Source organism: Sorex fumeus, unplaced genomic scaffold, assembly GCF_029834395.1.
Source record: "Sorex fumeus unplaced genomic scaffold, SorFum_2.1 ptg000148l, whole genome shotgun sequence".
Taxonomy (NCBI): domain Eukaryota; kingdom Metazoa; phylum Chordata; class Mammalia; order Eulipotyphla; family Soricidae; genus Sorex; species Sorex fumeus.
In genome coordinates this window covers 433,924-455,876 of record NW_026606205.1, presented here as the reverse complement: position 1 = coordinate 455,876, position 21,953 = coordinate 433,924, and the positions used below count along the sequence as shown (strand labels likewise).

At 59.6% G+C, this 21,953-nt stretch overlaps 1 protein-coding gene across 9 annotated transcripts in view; it reads left to right on the top strand.

The window, feature by feature from the left end:
* Nucleotides 1-21,953, top strand: part of ZNF384 (zinc finger protein 384) — a 168,242-nt gene that overhangs the window by 144,293 nt on the left and 1,996 nt on the right. Inside the window, exons 1-10 of one of the 9 annotated variants that reach the window (XM_056106810.1) lie at nucleotides 2,570-2,653; nucleotides 10,467-10,537; nucleotides 11,866-12,103; nucleotides 12,343-12,390; nucleotides 12,636-13,005; nucleotides 13,780-13,872; nucleotides 17,300-17,524; nucleotides 18,206-18,388; nucleotides 19,724-19,802; nucleotides 21,553-21,711. In XM_056106810.1, coding sequence (XP_055962785.1) covers nucleotides 10,472-10,537; nucleotides 11,866-12,103; nucleotides 12,343-12,390; nucleotides 12,636-13,005; nucleotides 13,780-13,872; nucleotides 17,300-17,524; nucleotides 18,206-18,388; nucleotides 19,724-19,802; nucleotides 21,553-21,711 — 1,461 coding nt within the window. In that variant the 5' untranslated portion in view covers nucleotides 2,570-2,653; nucleotides 10,467-10,471. Of the gene's footprint in view, nucleotides 1-2,569; nucleotides 2,654-10,465; nucleotides 10,538-11,865; nucleotides 12,104-12,342; nucleotides 12,391-12,635; nucleotides 13,006-13,779; nucleotides 13,873-17,299; nucleotides 17,525-18,205; nucleotides 18,389-19,723; nucleotides 19,803-21,552; nucleotides 21,712-21,953 lie in introns of those variants that run through there. The other 8 variants (XM_056106811.1, XM_056106812.1, XM_056106813.1 and 5 more) reach the window with 8 other exon arrangements.

Below are 21,953 nucleotides of genomic sequence, written 5' to 3'. Positions count from 1 at the left end.
ACAGAGCTTGGACGATGCTCTGAGCATAGCTGGACACGTGCCATGCCACTGCAAAGGCACGTGGCACACATTCCCTACTGGGGTTATCTGTCTTGTCCTTCACACTTTTGGGGGGTACAGTTGGCTTTCCTCCACCGGGAGAAGTCCGCTTCTCACTTGGAGGCATTATTTTTTTTCTCCCTAGTCCTATTTCCGAAATAAAGCTGATAAAACAGCAAGGAAAGGTACAGAGGCAATTCTGCCAGAACTCAGGGGAAGGAAACAAGGAACAATAGGGGAAGGCTTTTTGAAAGAGGTCTCTTTATCTGCAACAAACGTTTGCTAAGCGCCAGATTCAAGTCCTTGCCCTCGGGGGACCAAAAAAAAAAAATAGTATTCCTAGCTGAGGTTCTAGCCGACCAGGTAGGGTGGGGTTGCTGTATTTAAACGAGAGAGCCGAGAGAGCCGGGTGTCTGATATATCGGTGACGCCCCGGGGTTCCACGCCAGCCCCTCGAACGAAATTAAACGGAACCGTAAAGCTGGGTGAGAAGACAGTTGTGGAGATGAAAGCGCAATAAAGGCGCAGAGCCAGGAGAGTGAGTCTAGGGTGTGGTCAGGGACGGGTCGGATTTTGATGACCTGCAGGTGTGGTGTTTGGTCTTTTGGTTCCGGTTACCGTCGGGATGTAAGGAGCACCAAGGACACGTCCTTCTCCTTTCCCGCACAGTCAAAGCTCTGAGATATCCTTGAGAGGATGTGAGAAATGAATGATGCCTCCCGACATCCGCCCCCAGGAGGGAAAAGAACGGGTCCAGGTCTTGGCTCTCCCGATCCCCGTAACTGCAAAAAAAAAAAAAAAAAACCCCACACCGTCGCTGGTACCGTGATGCATAATTCATCAACCTGTCTCCTTCCCACCCTCCCACTTCCCCAGAAACCCCTTCCGGAAGCCCCGGGAGCCCGGCTCGGAAGCCTCCCAGCTTGGGCCCTCCACCGCACGCACGCACGCACGCCCGGCCACTTCCGCCGCGACGTCACTTCCGCCCTGGTTTTAAAACCGCGGCGCCCGAGCGCAGGCCACTTCCGCCCCGACTTGTCGCAACTTCCGCCCTGAGTCTCGGGGGCCGGCGCGCCGCGCCGGATGTGCTTCGCGGCCGCTCCCGGAAGTGACTCGACCTTTGCAGGTCTCCCCCCGCCCCCCCACCTGCCCCCGCCGCCTCCCCCGCGGCTCGGTCTCCCTCCCGCCGCCCCGCGCTCGCTCCCGGACCTCCCGCCCGCTCTCGGCGGCGCGGCTGGGCCCCGCGTGCGCGCGCGCGGAGGCCGGGCGGGCCGGGGCCGCCGGAGCGCGAGCGGCAGCGGCGGCGGCGGCGGCGGCAGCACTTCCGGGTGAGTGCGCGGCGCGCGCGGGCGGGCGGGCGGGCGGGAGGGGCCCCCGCCCCGCGCTGTCTCGCGCGCCGTCCGTGCGTGCGCGCGTGTGGGGCCGCCCGGCGCCTCCCGTGCGTGCCCGCGCGCCCCGCCTCGCGCCCGGCCCCCCTCCCGGCGCCCCCTCCGGGCCCTCCCACCCCGCTCGGGCGCCCTCCGCGCCCCGCCAACGCCGCCCCTCCCGCGCTCCGGCCCCGGCGCCGCCGCCGCCGCAGCCGCCGTCGCTGCCGGGTGAGTCTGGCGCCGCCGCCGCGGGCGCGCGCCGAGCCCCCCGCGCTGCCTCCCCCCAAGCCCCGCACCGCGGGGGGCGGGGAGGGGACCCCCCCCGGGTGGCGGCTGTCTGTGTGTGTATGTATGTGTGTGTGTGAGTGTGCGTGTGCGCGCGCGCGCGTGTGTGTGTGCGTGTGCGTGTGTGCCCGGCCCGGAACCGGAAGTGGTTGCGGAGGAGCGGGCGATGGGGAGGAATGGGGGGGCTTAGGGGGCGGGTGTCCGTCGGGTGGTGGGTGGCGGAGTGCGGCTCCCAGGAGGGCCGGGAGGGGCGTCCCCGGGAAGGGGCCTTGAGGCCGGGCTGGGGGCCGACCCTCGGAGCAGGCTCCCGGGCGCGGGGTCACGGGAGCGAAGGTTTCGGGGGGACCCCGGTGCGGAGACCCCCGTGCGGGCCGAGGGAGGGACTTCTTGGCTCACGGCCGGGGGGGGAGGCAGGAGCCAAGCCCCCGCCGGAGTGGGGGGAGGCCAGAGGAAGTGGCCGGGCCCGAGCTGGCACGCTGCCGGACACCCGGGCTGGTGCAGCCCCCCCAGACCTCGGCGCTGCTGTCCGAGCCCCTCCTCGGGGGCGGGGCGGGACCCTGCTGCTCGGTCAAGCCTGCCGGCCTCTGACCCCTCGGGTTCTGGGATTGGGGGGGCCCCGGGGAATGAAGCACGGGGGTGCCTGAGCCCAGGAGTGCACCCTCCAGCCTGGTGATAAGAGTGCATCTTGCTCGCCGAGAATTGGATTGCTTTGCCCTTGCGGCCACTCAGGGGGTGGCCCTGCACCGGGGTCCTGAACCGCCCCCCTGCACCTTTGGATTGTTGGGCCGCGGGGCTCCCCACCCCCTGTCTTTCCGGACCTGCTGACAGTCCCCGGAGTTTCTGAGGTTCTCCGCTGGTTCTCTGGTGCCTGCCGCCCTGTAACCCTGAACGTTTGTTTACAGAAAGTTCAGGAGCCCTGGAAAGGAGAAGGAATAAGACGACAGGAGGACGAGAGAGAGAGGGTAAGACAATTTTGAGCCAGTGGCTTGGGTGGTTTGGGGGAGGAGAAGGGACCATCATCCAATGGGCTGGCGCGGGGCAGTGGCACCGAGAACCGGTGTTCCTGGTGGGTGGGAAAACTGCACCAAAGCCCAGCCTTGCCCTGTCACTGCCTGATGTTGTCCAGGAAGTTTCTGTGTAAAAAGTTGGTGCTCCACCGGACACCTTCCGCTCCTGCCATTCATCCAGAATGAAATCGGACATGCTCAAGCCAAGCGCCCTGATGTGCTTGGCATGCTGTTCACAGGAGGTGTCTTCTCTGCAGGGGGGACATGCCGGTGACCCCTGCATGGCTCATGGGGTGGCTGCCTCCTGTATGGGGACCCAGCTGGGCGCAGTGAGGGTGCAGGGGCGCATGGCCTCACCTATTGCTATTTCTGCCATTCATTAGAGGGATGGGCGTCTATGCTCGGGAACTGGGTTGGCAGGGTGAACCCCGCAGGAAGAATTGGTAGTTGGCAGCACAGTGGACACTGTTGGATGAAGTGCCCTCCAGCGGGAGGTCTAGAAGAATTCCAGTCATGGGGCTTGAAGTTGTTTGAAAGTGTGTGCCGACCCCAAAGAGTTGGAGAGTTCAGTTGATTGTCCTAGAGGTGTCTTTTCCACACTGACTTATGAAATGTATTATTATTATTATTATTATCGTCACAGTATTGGTTTGGCTTGGGGGCCACACTTGGCAGTGCTCAGGGCTTACTTCTGGCTCTTTGCTCAAGGAGGATGACCTGGGGGGGCCCAGGGGACCAAATGGGTGCTGGGGATCAAACCCGTGTCAGCCACTTGGGAGGCAGGCTCCCTGTCCGCTGTGCTATTGCCCCAGTAGAAGATGTCTCACCCTCAGTTTTCTGGGCAATGTTGGTGGTTGAAAGGGCCAACCCCTTTCTCTTAGTATTTCTCCTGCCGTCCACCAGGTCATGAATGGGCAGGGGTCGCTCTGCTGTCTTCCCTCGGCTCTCAGCAACTCCGCCGAGCCCCCAGAGAAAGTGCTAGCCCTGCTTGCCGGCTGCATGCCGGCGGGTGTGGCCTCGTTGGCGTGTTCGGGCCTGGGCTGAAGGTCTTTCCCAGTAGAAGAGCGGCAGCTCCTTGTGGAGTTGCTTGGTGCTGGGACGCGTCCCCCGGAAGTAGGGAGGCCTGGATATGTTGGGGCCGGTGGCCCTTTTTTGAGTGTTCCTTAGTACAGAACGTTACTTTCCCGTGAAGAAATGGTCCTCGTGTGTGTCATTGCTCCCAGGCCTTAGCTGGTACTGCACGCTCTTCACAGTGATGCGTTTTGGAGCGGTTTTTCCCAGTGGAATGTCCCAACTCCATGGGTCAAGTTCTTTCTGAGTTAGTTGGTTCTTCATATCTCCCTCTTTCCCTCCCTCTCTCTCTTCCTCCCCCCCCCCCCTTTTTCTCTAAGTCCTCCTTGATGATTACAAAGCTGGAGGGTATAGATCTGATGCTTTGGGGTAGTTCTTTGTAATTACGTGGTCTTGATATAATTGCCACTAATTGTCACTAATAGTCCGCATCACTCGGAAGCATTTCTGTCTTCCTCTCAGTAGCTCTTGGAGCACTTTTTTTCTTTCTTGTTCTCTTTCCATCCCTTTACCCTTGGTCCTGTGAATTTGTTTTAGGGGAGGGGTGTTTCTTCTCCATCCTCTACCCAAAGAGTTTAGTAGAGATGAAGTTACTCAGTCATTCACTGATAGAGACCTGGGATTCGATTCATCCAGTTCTCTAGCTACTGAACTTGGTCAATGCCAATACATGTTGGTTTTTCAAAGCTTGGGCCTGTGAGAAGAATGTTGCTAGTTTGAGGAAAAGGGGGGCACCTTCATTTGAAAAGCAGCAAGCAAGAAAAAGAAACGGACTCGGAAGGAGGTGATGGCCTTTACCGTATCTGTCGGACCCCCTGCTGGAGACTGTGGACTCTTTGCACTCTTCCTGGGCTTTTTTTGGGGGGAGGGGGTCACACCCAGCGATGCACAGGGGTCACTCTTGGCTCATGCACTCAGGAATTACTCCTGGCGATGCTCGGGACACTGGGAATCGAACCCGGGTCACCCGGGTCAGTCCTACCCGCTGTCCTATTGCTCCAGCCCCTCTTTGCGCCTTCCTGCCTGTCCAGGGCTGCCTCTGGGGAAGGGCGGGATGAGGGAGATGCACAAAACAGTCAGGGCAGGGGGCGGTGCCAGGGGACAGTTGGAACCCAGGTTTTCGTTTTCCCGGCATTATCCTTTCTACCTGTTCCCCTTCCCTGCTGCTTTGTGGCTGGAACAGAAACCGTTCCCATCCTCCCCAGTCTGAAAAATAAATGGCCCTAATCAAAGTCACTGGACTTTCGAGTGGAGACATGAGGTTTTCCTGGAAGAGCAGTGGACGTCTTGGGGTTTGGGGTTTGGATTTGGGAACCGGGAGGGGGGACCTATTCCCTGATCCTGCTCAGGGATCACTGCCTGGGGCTTTCAGGGTTCCGTGTGGTACCTGAGAAACTCTAGCGGGGGACTGAAATGTGGCTGCTGCCCGGTGCAGAGCCTTCGCTCCCGCCCCCTGAGGTCGCTCTGGCCTGGCTGGGCTGCAGGCCGAGTGCCGGGTGGGCAGAACAGTAAACTGAGGCTTGGGATACCCGCGGGTGGGGTGCCCTGTCTGACCGCCCCAGGGCCTTGCCGCTTCATGGGGTGTCCTGGCAGCAGCCGTGGCTGTCGCTCCCCGTCCGGCCTCTTATGGGGGCACCGTCGCCGATGAGTTGTGCCAGTGGTGTGGCTGACCCTCGGGATCATTTGCGAGTCGCCTCTGTGTTGGGTTTGCTGGCTGCTGCGCTGTCCCTCCCCTGCGTCTGGGGACCCCCCCCCCGGGGGGGGTTCTGATCTTCAGCTCTGTCCTCTGAAGGACCAACACAGGGTTGAGTGCCCCGAGTCCGTGCGGGACCCATGAGAGCCCAGGTTTGATCCTTGGCACCTATGTTTCTCAGAGCTGCACTGGGAAGGGCCCCTGAGCGTGGGTGTGTCCCTGTGGGCACCCCTCCTCCCCCAGATAAAAAGCAAAACCCAGCCCAAGCGAGACCCAACCCCACAGCAGATGTGGCTGCCTGCGGGCATAGGGGGCTTCACTCACCCCAACCTGGACAGCCCGCCCGTCATTCTCCCAGACTCTCATGACGCCACAGTTCGTGATTTTTTCCTTTTTTTGGTCACTTATTCCTCCTCTCCTTTTATTTATTTATTTTTTCCCCCCTCTCATTGAATCCGTGAGATCCGTGGTTTCAAAGTTGTTCAGGATTGAGTTTCAGTTCCTCTACAGTTCCAGTACCCGTCCCTTCACCCGGGGACGTTTCCCCGCCACCAGTGTCCCCAGTTGCCCTTCTGCATCTGCCCGCTCCCCAAGCCTGCCCCTGTGGCAGACACTGGGCAGTGGTCTTGGGGGCCGAGGGGAAGGCCCGGAGCAAGCCCTCTCGACTGGCCTTCGCCGCGGCCCAACCTCTCTGGTCAGGCGCTGTGTGTGTGTAGCTCCCGCTGGTCCTTCCCCAGTGTTGATTCCCAAGTGGAGTCTGTACGTTGGGGGGGGGGTATGGGGTACAGTGGTGGTGGCCGGGTCCTGTCCTAGACTCGGGTCTTGGGCATCGAGGTGGAGCTAGTTGTCGTTTGATTCCCCCTCCACTTCGCTTCCCCCTTTCAAATGTGGGGGTGGCATTGGCCGCCGAGACCACGGCTGCGGCGTTTGGAGGATGGGGGGCCAGGAGCGGGCAGGGGAGCCCCGAGTACTGAGGGCGTTCGTGGGGCAGCGCCCCCAGTGCTGCCCGCCACATCCCCGAGGGGCGCCCCCCCCTTCTGAGAACCTCCAGGGGAACCCTCGTGGGACCTCCTAACGTGGATGGGGTCTCTCTGGAGCGGCCGGTTCACGGGAGTCGCCTCCGAGGGCAGGTCTCATTTTCAGACTCTCAGTTCCTCCTCAGTTTTCACATCCGGAACGCATTGACTTCCTTGACTCTCGAGCAGGGGAAAGTTGTATCACATCCTCCTTTCTCTGACCCTCCCACCCCCTTCTCGGCTTCGGGCCCCCCCCCACCCCCCACCATCTGGTTGCCCCATCAATCTTTCTTTCGGCTTGGGTTTTGTCCCCAATGTATGTTTTTTTGGGGGGGGGATCAGGGGGGCTTTTCTGGGACACACCCAGCAGTGCTCAGGACTTGTTCCTGGCTCTGAGCTCAGGGGTCCCTCCTGGAGGCCTCGGGGGACCCTATGCAGTGCCGGGGGTCAGACCAGGGTGAGCCACGTGCAAGGCCAGAGTCCCATCTCCTTATTTCTCAGTGGCGTATTTCACACTGCGGAGCAGGGACCCCCACTGTCTTGCAGCTTGGTCACTGCACTGCCGAGGGGTGAGGGACCCGAGCCCCGCCCTTCAGGTCTTGGAGAGATTAGATCTTCTTTAGCAGTGATCTGATTGATTCTGATTTCTCTTGCCTAAGGCGGAACCTGAGACTGGAACGTGCTGGAATGAACCCTGTTAGCTGGCTTGGGCCGGTCTTGCTGTTGTTTTATTGCTGGGGGGCAGGAGTTGCCTCTGGTTGGCCTGAGTTCCTTCATTTTTTTTTCTGGCCACACCCTGTGATGCGCTGGAGTTACTCCTGGCTCTTCTACTCAGGGATTACTCCTGGTGGTGCTCAGGAGACTATCTGGGATGCTGGGGATCAAACCCTGGTCAGCCGCGTGCAAGGCAAACGCTCTATCCACTTTCCTTTGCTCCAGCCCCAGGTCATGTCATTCATCCTTTTTTTTTGGGGGGGGTCACACTCGGCAATGCTCAGGGGTTACTCCTGGTGGTGCTTGGGGGACCCTAGGAGATGCTGGGAATTGAATCTGGCTCTTGCACTCAGGAATTACTCCTGGCAGTGCTCACAGGACCCTATGGGATGATGCTGGGAATCGAACCCGGGCCGGCCGCGTGCAAGGCAAACGCCCTCCCCGCTGTGCTATCGCTCCAGCCTCAGTCATTCATTCTGGAGCCCCTCTTGTGTACCTCAGACAGATGGGGGCGGTCCTCCCCCTCTTGCCCTTGCTCTCTCTCAGGGAGAAGGTGGCCGAAGGGCAAGTTTTGCTTCTCCGTGGGGTTGATGAAAACTGAACGCTTTAGTAAAGCCAAATGCAGTGCCGAGAGGAAGGCGGGTAGGACCGTGTCTCTGCCCGACTCCTCCGTGGGAGATGGTGCCCCACTCTTCTGCCTGCTGCTCGGAAACCGGGTCTGGGCCTCAACCGCCCTCTGGTTCTTATCATCTCTGCTGTCTGCCCCCGCCCCCCCCACCCCACCATCCTCCCACATTTTCAGCAGGGCCATAGGTCACAGGCCCCCAGGCCTCCTCACCTGTCACTCCGCCTGCTGATAAGGTCTATTCCCCTTTCTCCCTTTCCCCTGTTGGCCCGTCCCGTCCGCCCTCTCCTGCCTTCCTGCTCGGCCTGGGTTTGGGGGCGGCGCTCCTTTTCTGTTTCTCCGGGACCCAGCCCAGACTTGCCCGGGGTCTACTCCAGGCCTTGGGTCAGGGGTCTGACCCGGGCCTCCTGGCCCTCCCCGCCTGCGCTCCGGCTGTCGAGCGCCCTGTGGCCCCTGCAGTTTGGGGAAGCTGCTCTCGAGCAATCGCTGACTCAGCCTTGCTAGGAGAAGCGGTCAGCGCGGGAAAACGGGTGGAAGCACGCGGCGGGGTGCTTGCACGCTGCGTCTGGCCCTTCCCATGGGGTTCCGAGGGATGACTGTCGTGCTCCTGACTCCCAGAGCCCCTGGCGGCCTCCGACACCCCCTGGGCAGGACTCTGGGGTCTGTGTGTGTTCTGGCTCTCCCGGGCCCTAGGCCGGGCCCCTTTCGGTGGAATCTCGGCTCCTGCTGCAGTGGAAGAGAAAAAAAAACTCTTGGGACGTTGTTTTCGTTCTGTTCAGTTGCTTGATTTGGGTTTGGGGGCCACACTCGGGGTCCTCAGGGACTACTCCCAGCTTGGTTATGTGGAGTCGCTCCCCGCAGTGCTGGGGAGGTCGTGGCGTACGCTGAAAACGGGCGCTGGGCTTCCCCGCATGCGAAGCCTGTGCGGTGGCCCTTTGAGCTGTCTCCCTGGCATTGCGGCCCTTTTCCTTCTGGGCTACAGCCAGCTGTGTGCACGGCCGATTCCTGGCTCTGCCCTCTTTGTTGTTGGGTTTTTTTTTGGGGGGGGGGGACACCCGGGAGTGCTCAGGGGTTATTCCTGGCTCTTCACTCAGAAATTACTCCTGGTGGTGTTCAGGGGATGCCAGGGATCAAACCACGGGTCGGCCATATGCAAGGCAAATGCCCTACCCACTGTATTATCTCTCTGGCACCTTGGGTCACTCTTGGAGGTGCTGGGGGGCTGGAGGTGGTGCCGGGGATCCAACCTGGGCCAGCTCCATGCAAGGCAAGTGCCTTCCCCGCTGAACTCTTCCTGGTCCTAGACCCGTTTGTTGTTGTTGTTGTTATTACTACTACTACTACTAACTACTACTAGATTTTTCTGCCTCTCTTGGAGAGCCCGGCAAGCTACTGAGAGTATCTTGCCTGCACAGCAAAGCCTGGCAAGCTACCCGTGACATATTTGATATGCCAAAGACAGTAACAAGTCTCACAATGGAGACGTTACTGGTGCCTGCTCCAGCAAATCGATGAACAACGGGAGGACAGTGCTACAGTGCATTACTACTACTGCATATATTTTTTTGTTTTCGAGCTACACCAGGCAGTGCTCAGGGGTTACTCCTGACTCTGCCATCAGGAATCACTCCTGGTGGTGCTCGGGGAACCATATGGGATGCTGGGGATCGAACGCGGGTCGGCCACGTGCAAAGCAAGCACCCTCCCCTCTTAATGTCGCTCCAGCCCTGAGATCCCTTTTTAGATTGGGTCCCTCGCCAGTGCCTGGAGCCTGTCCCAGCATGTGTGGGACCCTCTGCAGCACCCTGGATGCTCTTAGACCTTGGTCAGCTTGGTGGGTACTGTCCCCAGGTGGCACTGGTGCTCAGGACAAACCCTTAATTCTCACCCCTTCCGGTTTCATTCTTTAGTTCCCTTGGACGTGTTTTCTGGTCCAGAATCTTTACAGGCTGCACAGAACACAGATACATAGGCTGGATCTCCTTTTTCGTTCTGTTTTGTGTTTTTGGGGTACACCCTCTCGGTGCTCAGAGCTTACTCCTGTGTGCAGGGCTTATTCCTGGCTCTGCCCTCTTTGTTGTTGGTTTTGTTTTTTTGGGACACACCCCGCTTTGCCTTCAGGGATCACTCCTGACGGAGCTCGGGGAGCCATATGGGTGCCTGGGATCAAACCCGGGTCCGTTGCATGCAAGGCCAGCACCTTCCCTGCTGCACTCTCTTGGCCGCACCCAATATGCAGATTCTTTTTTGTGGGGTGGGGGAGCGGTTTGGGCCACATCCAGCGGTGCTCAGGGGTGACTCCGGGCTCTGTACTCAGGAATCACATCCGGTGGGGCTCAGGGGACCCTATAGGATGTCAAGGATCCATCCCGGGTTGGTTGCGTGCAAGGCAAGTGCCTTTCCTCCTGTCCTCCATCCGGCCAGAGTGTTTTTGCCCAGCCTTTTTCCCCCGGTCACCTCTGACTGGGCCGGGAGCTGGTGCTGAGTGGTCGCCACCCAAGGCCCTGAGCACTGGAGGCTCCGCTCTTGCCTGCTGAGCCCCAGCTGGGGTGGGTGCCCGCCCAGAGACCAGGTGCTTCTTAGGCCCCGTCCCCGATGCTGCTCCTGCTCTGGACTCGGTCCTGAGTGCTCTGTGGTCTCTCTTCCCAGGTAGAATGGAAGAATCTCACTTCAATTCTAACCCGTACTTCTGGCCTTCTATCCCCACGGTCTCAGGACAGGTAGGTGATGTGTGTCTTTCTGCTGCGACTCCTTTGTGTCCTCGTCTCTGAGTAGGAAGTTGCAGCTGGATAAACTGTGTGCTAGTCCGGTACCCCGCACCATGGGAGAACTGTAGCGTTTCTCTCTTGGCTTCAGTCTGGAAGCCCAGAGGTGCGGGTACAGATGGTTTTATGGCTCTGCTCCACTGCACCTCTTGGACATATGTATATAGAACTTTTTTTTTTTTGCACTTTTTGGGTCACACCTAGGGATGCTCAGGGCTTACTCCTGGCTCTGTGCTCAGGAATTCCTCCTAGTAGTGCTTAGGGGTGCATGTGGGAATGCCAGGCATTGAACTGAGGTTGCAGTGTGCAAGGCATATTCCCTACCCGCTGTGCTATTGCTCTGACCTCAATACATAATAACTTTTTTTTTTGCTTTTTGGGTCACACCTGGCGATGCACAGGGGTTCCTCCTGGCTTTACACTCCTGGCGGTGCTCAGGGGACCATATGGGATGCTGGGAATCGAACCCGGGTTGGCCGCATGCAAGGCTAATGCCCTGCCCGCTGTGCTCTCTCTCCAGCCCCCTACATATAACTTTTTAAGTTTATTTTTTTCCCTGTTTTTTTTTGGGGGGGGTCATATCCGGTGATGCTCAGGGGTTACTTTGGGCTCTGCACTCAGGAATTATTCCCGGAGGTGCTTGGGGACCATATAGGATACTGGGGATTGAACCCAGGTTGGGCATGTGCAAGGCAATCGCCCTCCCTGGTGTACTATTGCTCCGGTCCTCTTTTTATTTATTTATTTATTTTTGCTTTTTGGGTCACACCCAGCGATGCTCAGGGGTTATTCCTGGCTCTGCACTCAGGAATTCCTCCTGGCGGTGCTTGGGGGACCATATGGGATGCCGAGGATCGAATCCAGGTCGGCGGGGTGCAAGGCACACGCCGTACCCACTGTGCTATCACTCTGGCCCCTCCTCTTTTTATTTTTAAACAAGATCCTGCACCAGCGAAAAGATTCTCACTCATGGAAGGCTCACGTGACAGCCTTTCTTAGCCATCTACTATGTTTGAGCTACAGTACATCCATTTCCCGCCCCCTCGACCTGATGTGATTGCACACGTGGTAGACCGCGGGCTCGGGGACGGGGACTCTGACTTGCCCCGGGAAGCCGCAGACTCCCCGACAGTCTCGCGCCCTTTCCTTTCTGGCGGTGGTCCCGGACCGCACCGGCAGCATCTCAGAGGCGTGCCTGGAGGGACCCCTTGGGTCTTGATGGGCAGAGGGCGAGCCCGCCGCGCCCCGAGGAGGCCACTCCCCGCCCCTTCCTTCTCGCCTAGATCGACAACACGATGTTCATCAACAAGATGAAGGATCAGCTGCTGCCTGAGAAGGGCTGTGGGCTGGCCGCCCCCCACTACCCCACCTTGCTGACCGTGCCTGCCTCGGTGTCCCTGCCCTCGGGCATCAGCATGGACACCGAGTCCAAGTCAGACCAGCTGCCCCCGCAGAGCCAGCCGTCCGTGACCCAGAACATCACCGTGGTCCCCGTGCCGTCCACCGGGCTGATGACTGCCGGTGAGCAACTCCGCGCTTGTCCCATCTGAGGTGTTGGTCCTCCCCGATCAGTGCCCCGGGCCGGAGGGCGCCGTGGACAGGGGGCGCGGGCTCTGTGTGCGATGACGCAGCTACCGCGTTTTCATGAAGCGCCTGCCGCGTGCCTGGCTGTGCGCTAGGCGTTGTGGGGGGGTACAAAGAAGTAGAAGATGCGGGCCCTGCCTTTGAGGAGGTGACATTCTTTCCTTCTCTGAATCAAGGAGTCTCCTGCTCTCAGAGGTGGAGAAGAGAAGGGAGTCAATCACGGGGTAAATTTCACTGTTACCAGGGTTGGGGTGGGGACGGGTCAGGAGACCGTTAATTCTCTGCAGGGTCTGGGGTTTCCTCTTTTCTGCCCTGTATGTGCTCGGAGCCGGGGGCGGGAGGGCGGGCAGGGGAGTGAGCGGAGGGCGGTGGGGAGGGTCGCCTGGACAGGGGCGTGGGGGGCGGGGCCAGGTTGGCGCCCGCGGCGTGACCCTGCCGTGACCCTGCCGTGTTTCTCTCCCTGCCCTAGGTCCTGGTTTGGTAATCACGTCCCCCTCAGGCTCCCTAGTGACCACAGCCTCGTCCGCTCAGACCTTCCCCATTTCGGCTCCCATGATTGTCTCAGCCCTCCCCCCTGGCTCACAAGCCCTGCAGGTGGTCCCCGACCTCTCCAAGAAGGTGGCCGCCACCCTCACGGAGGAAGGTGGCGGCGGCGGCGGTGGCGGTGGTGGCGGCGGTGGCGGTGGCGGTGGCGGCGGCAGTAATAATGTGGCCCCCAAGCCCCCCCGCGGCCGGAAGAAGAAGCGGATGCTGGAGTCGGGGCTGCCCGAGATGAGCGACCCTTACGTCCTCTCCCCGGAGGATGACGACGACCACCAGAAGGACGGCAAGACCTATAGGTACGGCAGGGGCCGGGCCCCAGCCCGGGGAAGGGGGTCCCGCCCCGCTCAGGCCCCTCACCCCGCCAGCCTCCGCCTCATCCGCTTGCATGTCAGGTGTGGTGTTGTGGGGGCGGGGACGGAGGGGGTGTCGCCTCCCTGCGGGCTGCCCCATCTTCCCCCGTCCCTTTGGGGGCCGTCAGCGTTGATGCGCCTGTCTCAGAGTGACGGAGTTCCATGCTTGTATGGAGGCGGTAGATGAGGTTCGAGGCCCTGGTCTCCAGGCCCGTGTTGCCTTCTCCACTGTCCATTCGCTTTCCTGGGGAGCCTTTGTGAGAAGCCCTGAGCCCTGACCTCTGTCGCCACGTACCGGCTCCTGGGCCCTCCTGCCTGACCCTGCATGGTTGAGAGGACGGGAGGGTCGGGACGCCGCCCGGGTCCCTCCTTGGCCGAGATGCTCAGGCAGCGGCTGTCGTTCACTTCCCAGCTCGCGGGAGTGACTGGTTCTCCACTCTGGTGCGGTTGTGCATTGCCAGCGAGCGTCCTGTGCCTCTTTGCATGTGGTTCCATCCAGAAGCGAGTCCCGAGGTCCGTTCCCGGCCCTCGGAACCTCACGTCGCTCAGGCCCCTCGAGACTCTCCAGGGGCCCGTCGGGGTTTGGGGAGTTTGCGCCCAGTGAGCAGCTCGGGCCCCGCCACTGTCACGGTTCTGTCGCAGGCAGGGGCAGGTGTGCATGGCTGGGAGGTGGGGTCTGTCCTTAGTGTACCGAGATGGGCAATGTTGTTCCCATTTTAGGGGCGAAGGGAACTGCGGCACAGGAAATGGACAGAGCCCTGGGCTCATGGATTCAGTTCCCGGCTCCACCACGAACTTGCTGTGTGACCCTGGGCAAGTCCTTTCCCCCCCCTCTCTGCGCCTCAGTTTCCTCATCTGTAAAATGGGGAAAATTCTGTGTATGCCGCCCCCTCCCCCCAGTCGTTGGGAGTAGGTAGCAGATTGTGGGGCAGAAGAGATTCGGAAGAGATGAGATAAGAAATAGACTGGCCTTTAGCGTGTAGCGTGTATCTTTTCTCCTATCGTACACTTTTGCTGTGGAGAGTAGCCACGACTTGCCAAAGGTTCGAGACCCTCTTTGAAAGGGCAGACGAAGGGCGTGTCGCTCTGTAGACAGAGGCGAGCACGCAGAGTTCCAGCTCATCCGAAAGTTCCTTGCAGCTTTATTATTGCAGGTGTACCACGCGTTATCCAATAAAAGTCTCCCGGGAAAACGCTTGCATCGTTTCCGTATCATAAAGGTACTTGACAAGTTTGAGTCACTTAAAGGCGTTTCTTGTTATGTCACGTCCGAGGCTGAAAACAGTCCCTTTTCAATTGATTCTGTAGGACTCTGGTCCTGGGGGTATTCGCCTACAGGGAGACGGCCCCCCCCCCCCCCCCGCCCCACATGGGCTCTGCCCAGGTCAGTTGTACTAGGGCAGTGGTGGGAAGTGGCTCGATCCTCCACAGGGCCAGGGGCCTCCGGGCTACTGCGGGTCTCGTGTTTGGACCCACGCTGAGGCCATCGCTGGTTTTCCCAGACTGCGCTGTGGAGAGAAATGACGGACACAGGCAAGCCAGGGTGGGACCTTCCGCAGCCCCTCAGTCCCCGTGAAGTGTGATCTCGCTTCAGTGTGCAGGCCCCGGGGACTGTACGCAGGGCCCCATGCATGCGCGTGGGAGTGTACAGGAGAAGCCTTGGTTGTGAGAGGCGCAGACGGTGGTCAGGGCGAACAGGGGTTTCTTCTGAAACTCAGATCTCTGGAGTCCCAGCGAGTCCTTTAACCACATGGCTGGTGGCTCAGCTGTCTTTGTGCCCGATGTGTGGCATCTGACGAGGTGGGGGGAGGGGGGTTCTCTCCCCTGCCATTTGGTTCCTGTGTGTAAAAGGAGTCGGTGATGCTGTGTCAATGATTGGTTGGAGGGGAAATCAGAATATTTGAATTGGCCTTTCAGCCTTGTAGGGGAAGAAATGAGATAATCCAAATCAGTTTACAATAACAGAGGCCATGGCATTGCCAAGGGGCACCGCTCACGAAAAGGGGTGACACACCCAGTGACCGGGGCTTTGCTGCTCGCTGGAATCCATGTTTCTAATATCCTCACCCACTGCTCCCTACTCACTGCCACCCTTCTCCAAAGTCAGATTCCTTTACAGCCACCAACCGCCCCCTTGGGTGAAAGGACTTTTCCTCTTTCTTGGCTGCTTGAGATCACAGGGTCGGAACTGAGGAATGGCCATCGAGGTGTGGTCAGTGCCTGCCCACTCTGGGCACATGACTGTCCAGCCTTTGCAGGAGTCCCTCCGGTGTGAGCCTAACGCAGCTCGGACCCTGACTCGGGCTCGGGGGTATATAACTGCCCTTTGGCCGAGCGCTGAAACTCACCATGGCTGTGCTCCCTTCTGGAGCACCGGGCTGATTGCGAGCAGGAGTGGTTGGCGAGACCCAGCCGGCGACAAACGGCAGCCGTTCTCACGCTTGGGAGATGCAGTCTTTCGGGAGGGCCCCGCCCCCGGAGCCAGCGCTTGGAGCCTTAACGCTCTACAGGCTTTTTGGGATGGAAACGATGGAAAGAGTTCTTTTCTGGGGTTTTAAAAAATTTTTTTAAAATTTTTTTTTAGCAGTTCCTTATTTGGGATACTGTTGGGTGTCCAGTCATACTAGTTTCTTTCCACGTGTAAATGAGGGTTGAGACTGAAGAAACGTGTGGTTCTGCTCATCTTGAGAAATTCGAGCGACCCTGGGCCATTATCTTGGAACTTGGGTAGACGGCTCTCCAGGTGACAGAGATGTGCCCCGTTGTGACCTCTGTTCAGGTGATGTGTTGAGTGGCCTGAGCTCATAGCCATTAGCACGGGCGCAGTTTATAATACTGATGGTTTCCTTCGAGTTTCTGAGTGTTTAGAGGCAAGATACTTGCCTCCCTGTCTCAGAGGCCGCAAAGTTGAGATTTACGGAGCTAAGCAAGACGTCTTGCACGGAAGCCTCCATAGAGGCCAGATAGCTGGACTTTGTGACCTGTGTCCTCTGGACACCGTATCATCACTGTGGCCCGCCCAGATCACAGCAGGGGATTGGTCAGTGCCTTCAGAGTTAACGCATGACTGGAGAAGTAGAACTTGGCCTTAATGCTGGGAGTTCTAGTAGACAGAGACCGAACCCCAACTGAGAAGAGGGCGGGTATCTTTTTTTCTCTCATGAACTCTAGGTTGGCTTCTTTGGTTGGTTGTTACGGTGCTAGGGGTCAACGCCGTTTCTCACGGAGGTCAGTACTTTCTTGCCCATCCCTGGCTAGAGCTGAGAGTTCTTTGTAGTCTCACTCTCTCTTACCGACATTCTGGGATAAGAAAAACGGCAGGAGTGCTCGCTCCCCACTCTGAAGACCCCCTTCCGGTGATCAGCCGGAGGGTGACCCAAGGATGCGGGACTTCCCTCTTCTGCTAGTCCATCCTTGGTCAAGAAAGCGATAGGGCTCCCGCGCACATAGGGGGCAGTTTTCCCTAATCTCAGACGCTTCTGTGTTTGACGTTGTGGGGCGTAGAGCAAGGAGGAGGCTCACCCGCGGAAGTGTGTTCGGATGCCGTTGATACCGACCCGGAGTGCAACATTGACGCCATGTGCTGGGGAGAGGGCAGGGCTAGCGTGGAGGCCGGCTGTCTCTGCAAGTCCCGGAGACTCTCGGAGTGCAGTTACCTTGGCTCCTATCAGAAGTGACTCTTCCCTGACTGCCCAGGACCCGGGAGTAGCCAGAGAAACATCAGGCAGGGATGGGGAGGTTGCTCCTCCACTTCATTCTGATACTCTCCCGCCCCCGTCCTGCCCCTGGCAGAGAAGCAGGGGAAACTCTTACGGTGCAAACAATCCTCCGAGGAGACGGGAGGAAGGTCGTTCCAGGGAACCTAGTTGGTTTGTCCTGAAAGCAGCGCCCGAGGAATATCACTTTAGACGCGGGGCGTTGAGAAAAGGGCTTCTGTGATAAGTTGGAACCCGAAGTTAGCAGATGATTCTTGCTCTGGGAGAGCCACGCACGCTAGGCCCAGAGTCAGATTTCCCTCCCGGGCCGAGGAAGGCTGGTTCCGGCGCTCACCGAGGGCGTCCGTTGGTTCGGCGGGCCGTTAGGACGGGCAGTGCGCGGGCCTGGCTGGCCCCTCGGCTCTTGAGCATCTCCCTGCGGTCGGCCTGGGCCGATGGGCTGCCCCGGCGGGGGCTGGGGGCCGGGGCTCGGCCAGCCCGCCCGGCGGGAAGGGGGCTCTAACCGCTGCCCTCACTTGGCCCAGGTGCCGGATGTGCTCCCTGACGTTCTACTCGAAGTCGGAGATGCAGATCCACTCCAAGTCCCACACGGAGACCAAGCCCCACAAGTGCCCACATTGTTCCAAGACCTTCGCCAACAGCTCCTACCTGGCCCAGCACATCCGCATCCACTCGGGGGCCAAGCCCTACAACTGCAACTTCTGCGAGAAGTCCTTCCGCCAGCTCTCCCACCTCCAGCAGCACACCCGGTAAGGCAGCCCTCGGCGCCGTCTCTTCTTCTCTGCCTCGCGGCCTCGGCCCTCGGGGGGCCTCCCGTTCCCGTTCCCTCGCTACTGTCCGTCCGTGGAAAACCGAACTCTCTTCGTGTCCTAGCAGTTGTGAGGCAGGCGTCCGCGAGGTCGGGGGCGGGCGAGGTGTCCGGAACGATGCGTGCGGTTTCTCTCTGTCTGTGTTTGGAAATCTTCCGCCGCGCAGGCTCCGCTTTCACTCTGTGCTTCAGTTCCGAGCCCAGGTGTGTGCATTTGAGCTGCGGGCACCCCCCCGAACTCCCCCACCTGGGCACGGGCGCCCCGGTCTTGTTTCCGAATTCTATGTGGAAGCAGGGTTTCTGGGGTGAGTGCGCGCCCGCCTGCCGCCACGGGCCAAGGGGTACTGAGACCGAAGGCTTGTCAGGCGGCCAGGAGCCGTAGGTCGCCGCGCTCGCTTCATCGTCCTCGCTGCCATCCCGGCCCACCGCCTCAGGACCCGCAACGATCTGGCTCCGGGGGTCCTCTGCAGTAGCCCCTCCCGGCCGGAGAGGGTTTGGGAGGAGGGCGGCGGGGGTGCTCGCAGCCATCAAGCAACGTCTTCCCACCCGGCAGAGAGCGAGCGGAGCCCCCCGGTGTCGAACGGCTTCCTCCTCCCCCCTTCCCTCCTCTCCTCCCCGGCAGGATCCACTCCAAGATGCACACGGAGACCATCAAGCCCCACAAGTGCCCGCACTGCTCTAAGACCTTCGCCAACACCTCCTACCTGGCCCAGCACCTCCGTATCCACTCGGGGGCCAAGCCCTACAACTGTTCGTACTGCCAGAAGGCCTTCCGCCAGCTCTCCCACCTCCAGCAGCACACACGGTAAGGGAGAGTGGCGGGCTCCTGCCCCGCCCCGCTGGCATGCCCTCCCCTCCCCCGCCCCGGACACGCACAACCACCCGCATGCGGGGGGCGGGGGAGAGACGTGGCTGGCGGAGAGGCCCGGCTGGCGGAGCACCGTGACCTGCACGCGGCGGAGAGAGCCGGCGGACGAGCGCCCAGAGCGAGTGGAAGCGCCAGCGGACACTCGGAAGCGTCTCTCCCGGGGCCAGAGCGGCGTTGGCGTCCCCGACAGGGCGGACGAAGATGCTCCCATGAAGCAGAGCTGCCTGTGCTCCTTGCCCTCCCCGAGAACGTTGTGGTTTTTGCAAGATGCTTCCCCCCATGGATGCCGTTGATGGATGCGGTGAAGATTCGACGTGCAACTCGGGACACCTGCCCTGAACGGATGCCGGCGGCCATTGGCTCGGCCCTGACCCCGCCAACGCCAAGCCAGGCTGCAAGGGATTCCCGGAGCCGCACATCCAATCCAACAAGTCCCGCCTGGGGAAGAGCTGGCACAGGGCAAAGCCAAGAGCTGCTGCTTCCTCCGGATGCTGGGGTCTGACCCTGCAGTGCGGCGAGGAAGATCATTTACCACGCGGAAGGACCGACGAGCTCTTAGTGCAGCCGCTCAAGCCGTACCGGAGTCCAGAGTCATTGCGGCCTTCGTTTCTCCTCACCCGGCTGCTGCCGGAGGTGGGCACTCCCCGCAGGAGCGCGCGGGCACCTTGCTCGGTGAAGAGGACGACGCGGGCTTTCCTCGCGGGAAGAGGCGTGCGGTCGAGCTTTTCTCTCCGAGGTCTGCGGAAGCACCTGGTGCCCCCGATGGCTCTGAAGCCCCGATGCGGGCCCCGTAGCGTCGGGGAAGAGGTGAAATTGGCACCGAAGGAGGCACGTCCTGTCACGCAGGGGCCGGCTGGGTAGAGCCCCCAGGAGATGGCACGGGTTGTTAATATCTCGGCGACTTTCCGTACTTGGCGTTCTTCTCCCTCTGTCTGACAACGGCGCTTTCCAGGGAGCGGAGCTGGAGTCTGAGCGGCCCGTGGCTGGCTGTCGCGCAGGGGTCCGGGAGGAAGTGTGTTGTGTTTTCCTCTTCTCGCTGGTGTGCTTGCCTCACTCTCTGCACGTGCGTGAGGCTCGGTTACTGTAGGAGTTGCGGCGTCTGGCCCCGTCGGGGGCTGCCTGTGCCTCCGTTTGCCGGACCCTCCCGGCTCTCCAGCGTCGCCTCCCGGAGACTGGCTCTGGGCGGCGCCGTGGCCTCGAGGTCTGCTTCCGAGCGGCTCCCGGCACGGCCCTGCTGACGTCCCGTCCCTTGTCTTTTCTCGCCCCGTGCAGAATCCACACTGGGGATCGACCGTACAAATGCGCCCACCCTGGCTGTGAGAAAGCCTTCACCCAGCTCTCCAACCTGCAGGTGAGCGGACTTGGGGTGCCCCCCGGCACAGGCAGCCCCCATTTGGGGAAGCCCTTCACATGCTCACCCATATTCTTGGTAGCGCTGGGTGTTTTCTTCGTCAAGAGAGTTTATTGAGGGCTGGAGTGATAGCACAGCGGGCAGGGCGTTTGCCTTGCATGTGGCTGACCCGGGTTCAATTCCCAACATCTCATAGGGTCCTCTGAGCACCGCCAGGAGTAATTCCTGAGCTCAGAGCCAGGAGTGACCCCTGTGCATTGCCGGATGTGACGCAAAAAGCAAAAATAAAAGAGTGTTTATTGAATGACGCTTGACTCAGACATGAGTGGAGGGATCAAGAAGAAAATGTTCAAGAGGGGACATGTTGGGGCAGGCGCGGTAGCACAGCAGGGAGGGCACCTGCCTGGCACCCAGCCGAGCTGGGTTTCATCCCCAGCATCCCATGAGATCCCCCGAGCACCGCCAGGAGTGATTCCTTAATGCAGAGCCAGGAGTAACCCCTGAGCATTGCTGGGTGTGGCCCCCAAACAAACAAAAACATGGGAAGAGGATATGGACTTCCCCAGAGTGGATAAAGGCTGCTTACCGATCACTGGGGAACCTAGAGAGGTAGAAAATAATTTTTTCTAGCTATTCTGAAAATGAAAAAAAAAACTCAGGAACTGTTTCATGGTTCACGTAAAAATAACAAAGCCATTACATGCTAATGTTTCTGAACACCCACCTATCCCCCATAAAAAGATTGAGAGGATTAGTGGTTATCGGGGCTGGAGCGATAGCATAGCGGGTAGGGCGTTTGCCTTGCACGCAGCCAACATGGCCGACCCGAGTTCGATTCCTCTGCCCCTCTCGGAGAGCCCGGCAAGCTACCGACAACAGAGCCTGGCAAGCTCCTCGTGACGTATTCTATATGCCAGACACAGTAACAAGTGTCACAATGGTTACATTACTGGGCCCACTCGAGCAAATTGACGAACAATGGGAGGACAGTGACAGTGGTTATCCATTTGTGGACATTTCTTTAAGAATGTTTGGGTTCCTGGGGCTGGAGCGATAGCACAGCGGGTAGGGCGTTTGCCTTGCACGCGGCCGACCCGGGTTCGAGTCCCAGCATCCCATATGGTCCCCTGAGCACCACCAGGAGTAATTCCTTTGCAAAGCCGGGTGTGACCCAAAAAGCAAAAAAAAAAAAAAAAGAATGTTTGGGTTCCTGGAAAAATGACCTGATTTTCTTGTTGTCGATGATCTCTCTGGTACTCTGTATACTCGTGGGAGAAAGAAAATCGAAAGGCAGGGACTTCTTAGTTTGAAAATAGTTTTGGTTTGGTGGAGGTCGGAGAGATAGTAATAGCGGGTCAGGCACTTGCCTGGCACACAACCCACCTGGGTACCAGCCCTGGAACCCCGTATGGTCCCCTGGTTTCACCAGGAGTGATCCCAGAGCACAGAGCCAGGAGGAAGCCCTGAGCACTGCTAGGTGTGGCCCTAGGAAAAGAATAGTTCTGGCCTTGAGAGCCTCTGGGATGGTCTTGCTGTTCCTTAGTGAGCCCCAGGCCTGAAAGAACCCGGCAGAGCTCAGCGGTACTGTCAGGGGCCTTAGTGCGCTGCCTAAGTACCACTTTCTTCAGCCTGCAGTGCCAGGACTCCCTGGGACCGTTTCTGGTGGGCCCAGGACCCGGGAAGCCTGGCCAGAGTGATTGGGGTGGCAGGGAACAGAGGCCGGTGCTCTGACGCCTCCTCCTTTCCTCAGTCCCACAGACGGCAGCACAACAAAGACAAACCCTTCAAGTGCCACAATTGTCATCGGGCGTACACAGACGCGGCCTCGCTCGAGGTTCACTTATCTACGCATACGGTGAAGCATGCCAAGGTGTACACCTGCACCATCTGTAGTCGGGCATACACGTCGGTGAGTGCCCCCAGCCCCTGCGTTCCCGCTCCCTGGGGAGAGAGCCCTGTTGTCACCTGCCACTTCCCTAGTCCCAGTTTAGACTCAGGCAAGACATGGGGACCAGAGAGACAGTACAGCGGGTAGGACGTTTGCCTTGCGTGTGGTCAACCTAGGTTGATCCCCAGCACCCCGTGAGGTGCCCCGAGCCCTGCCATGGATGACCCCTGAGTGCACAGAGCCAGGAGCAAGTCCAGAGCACC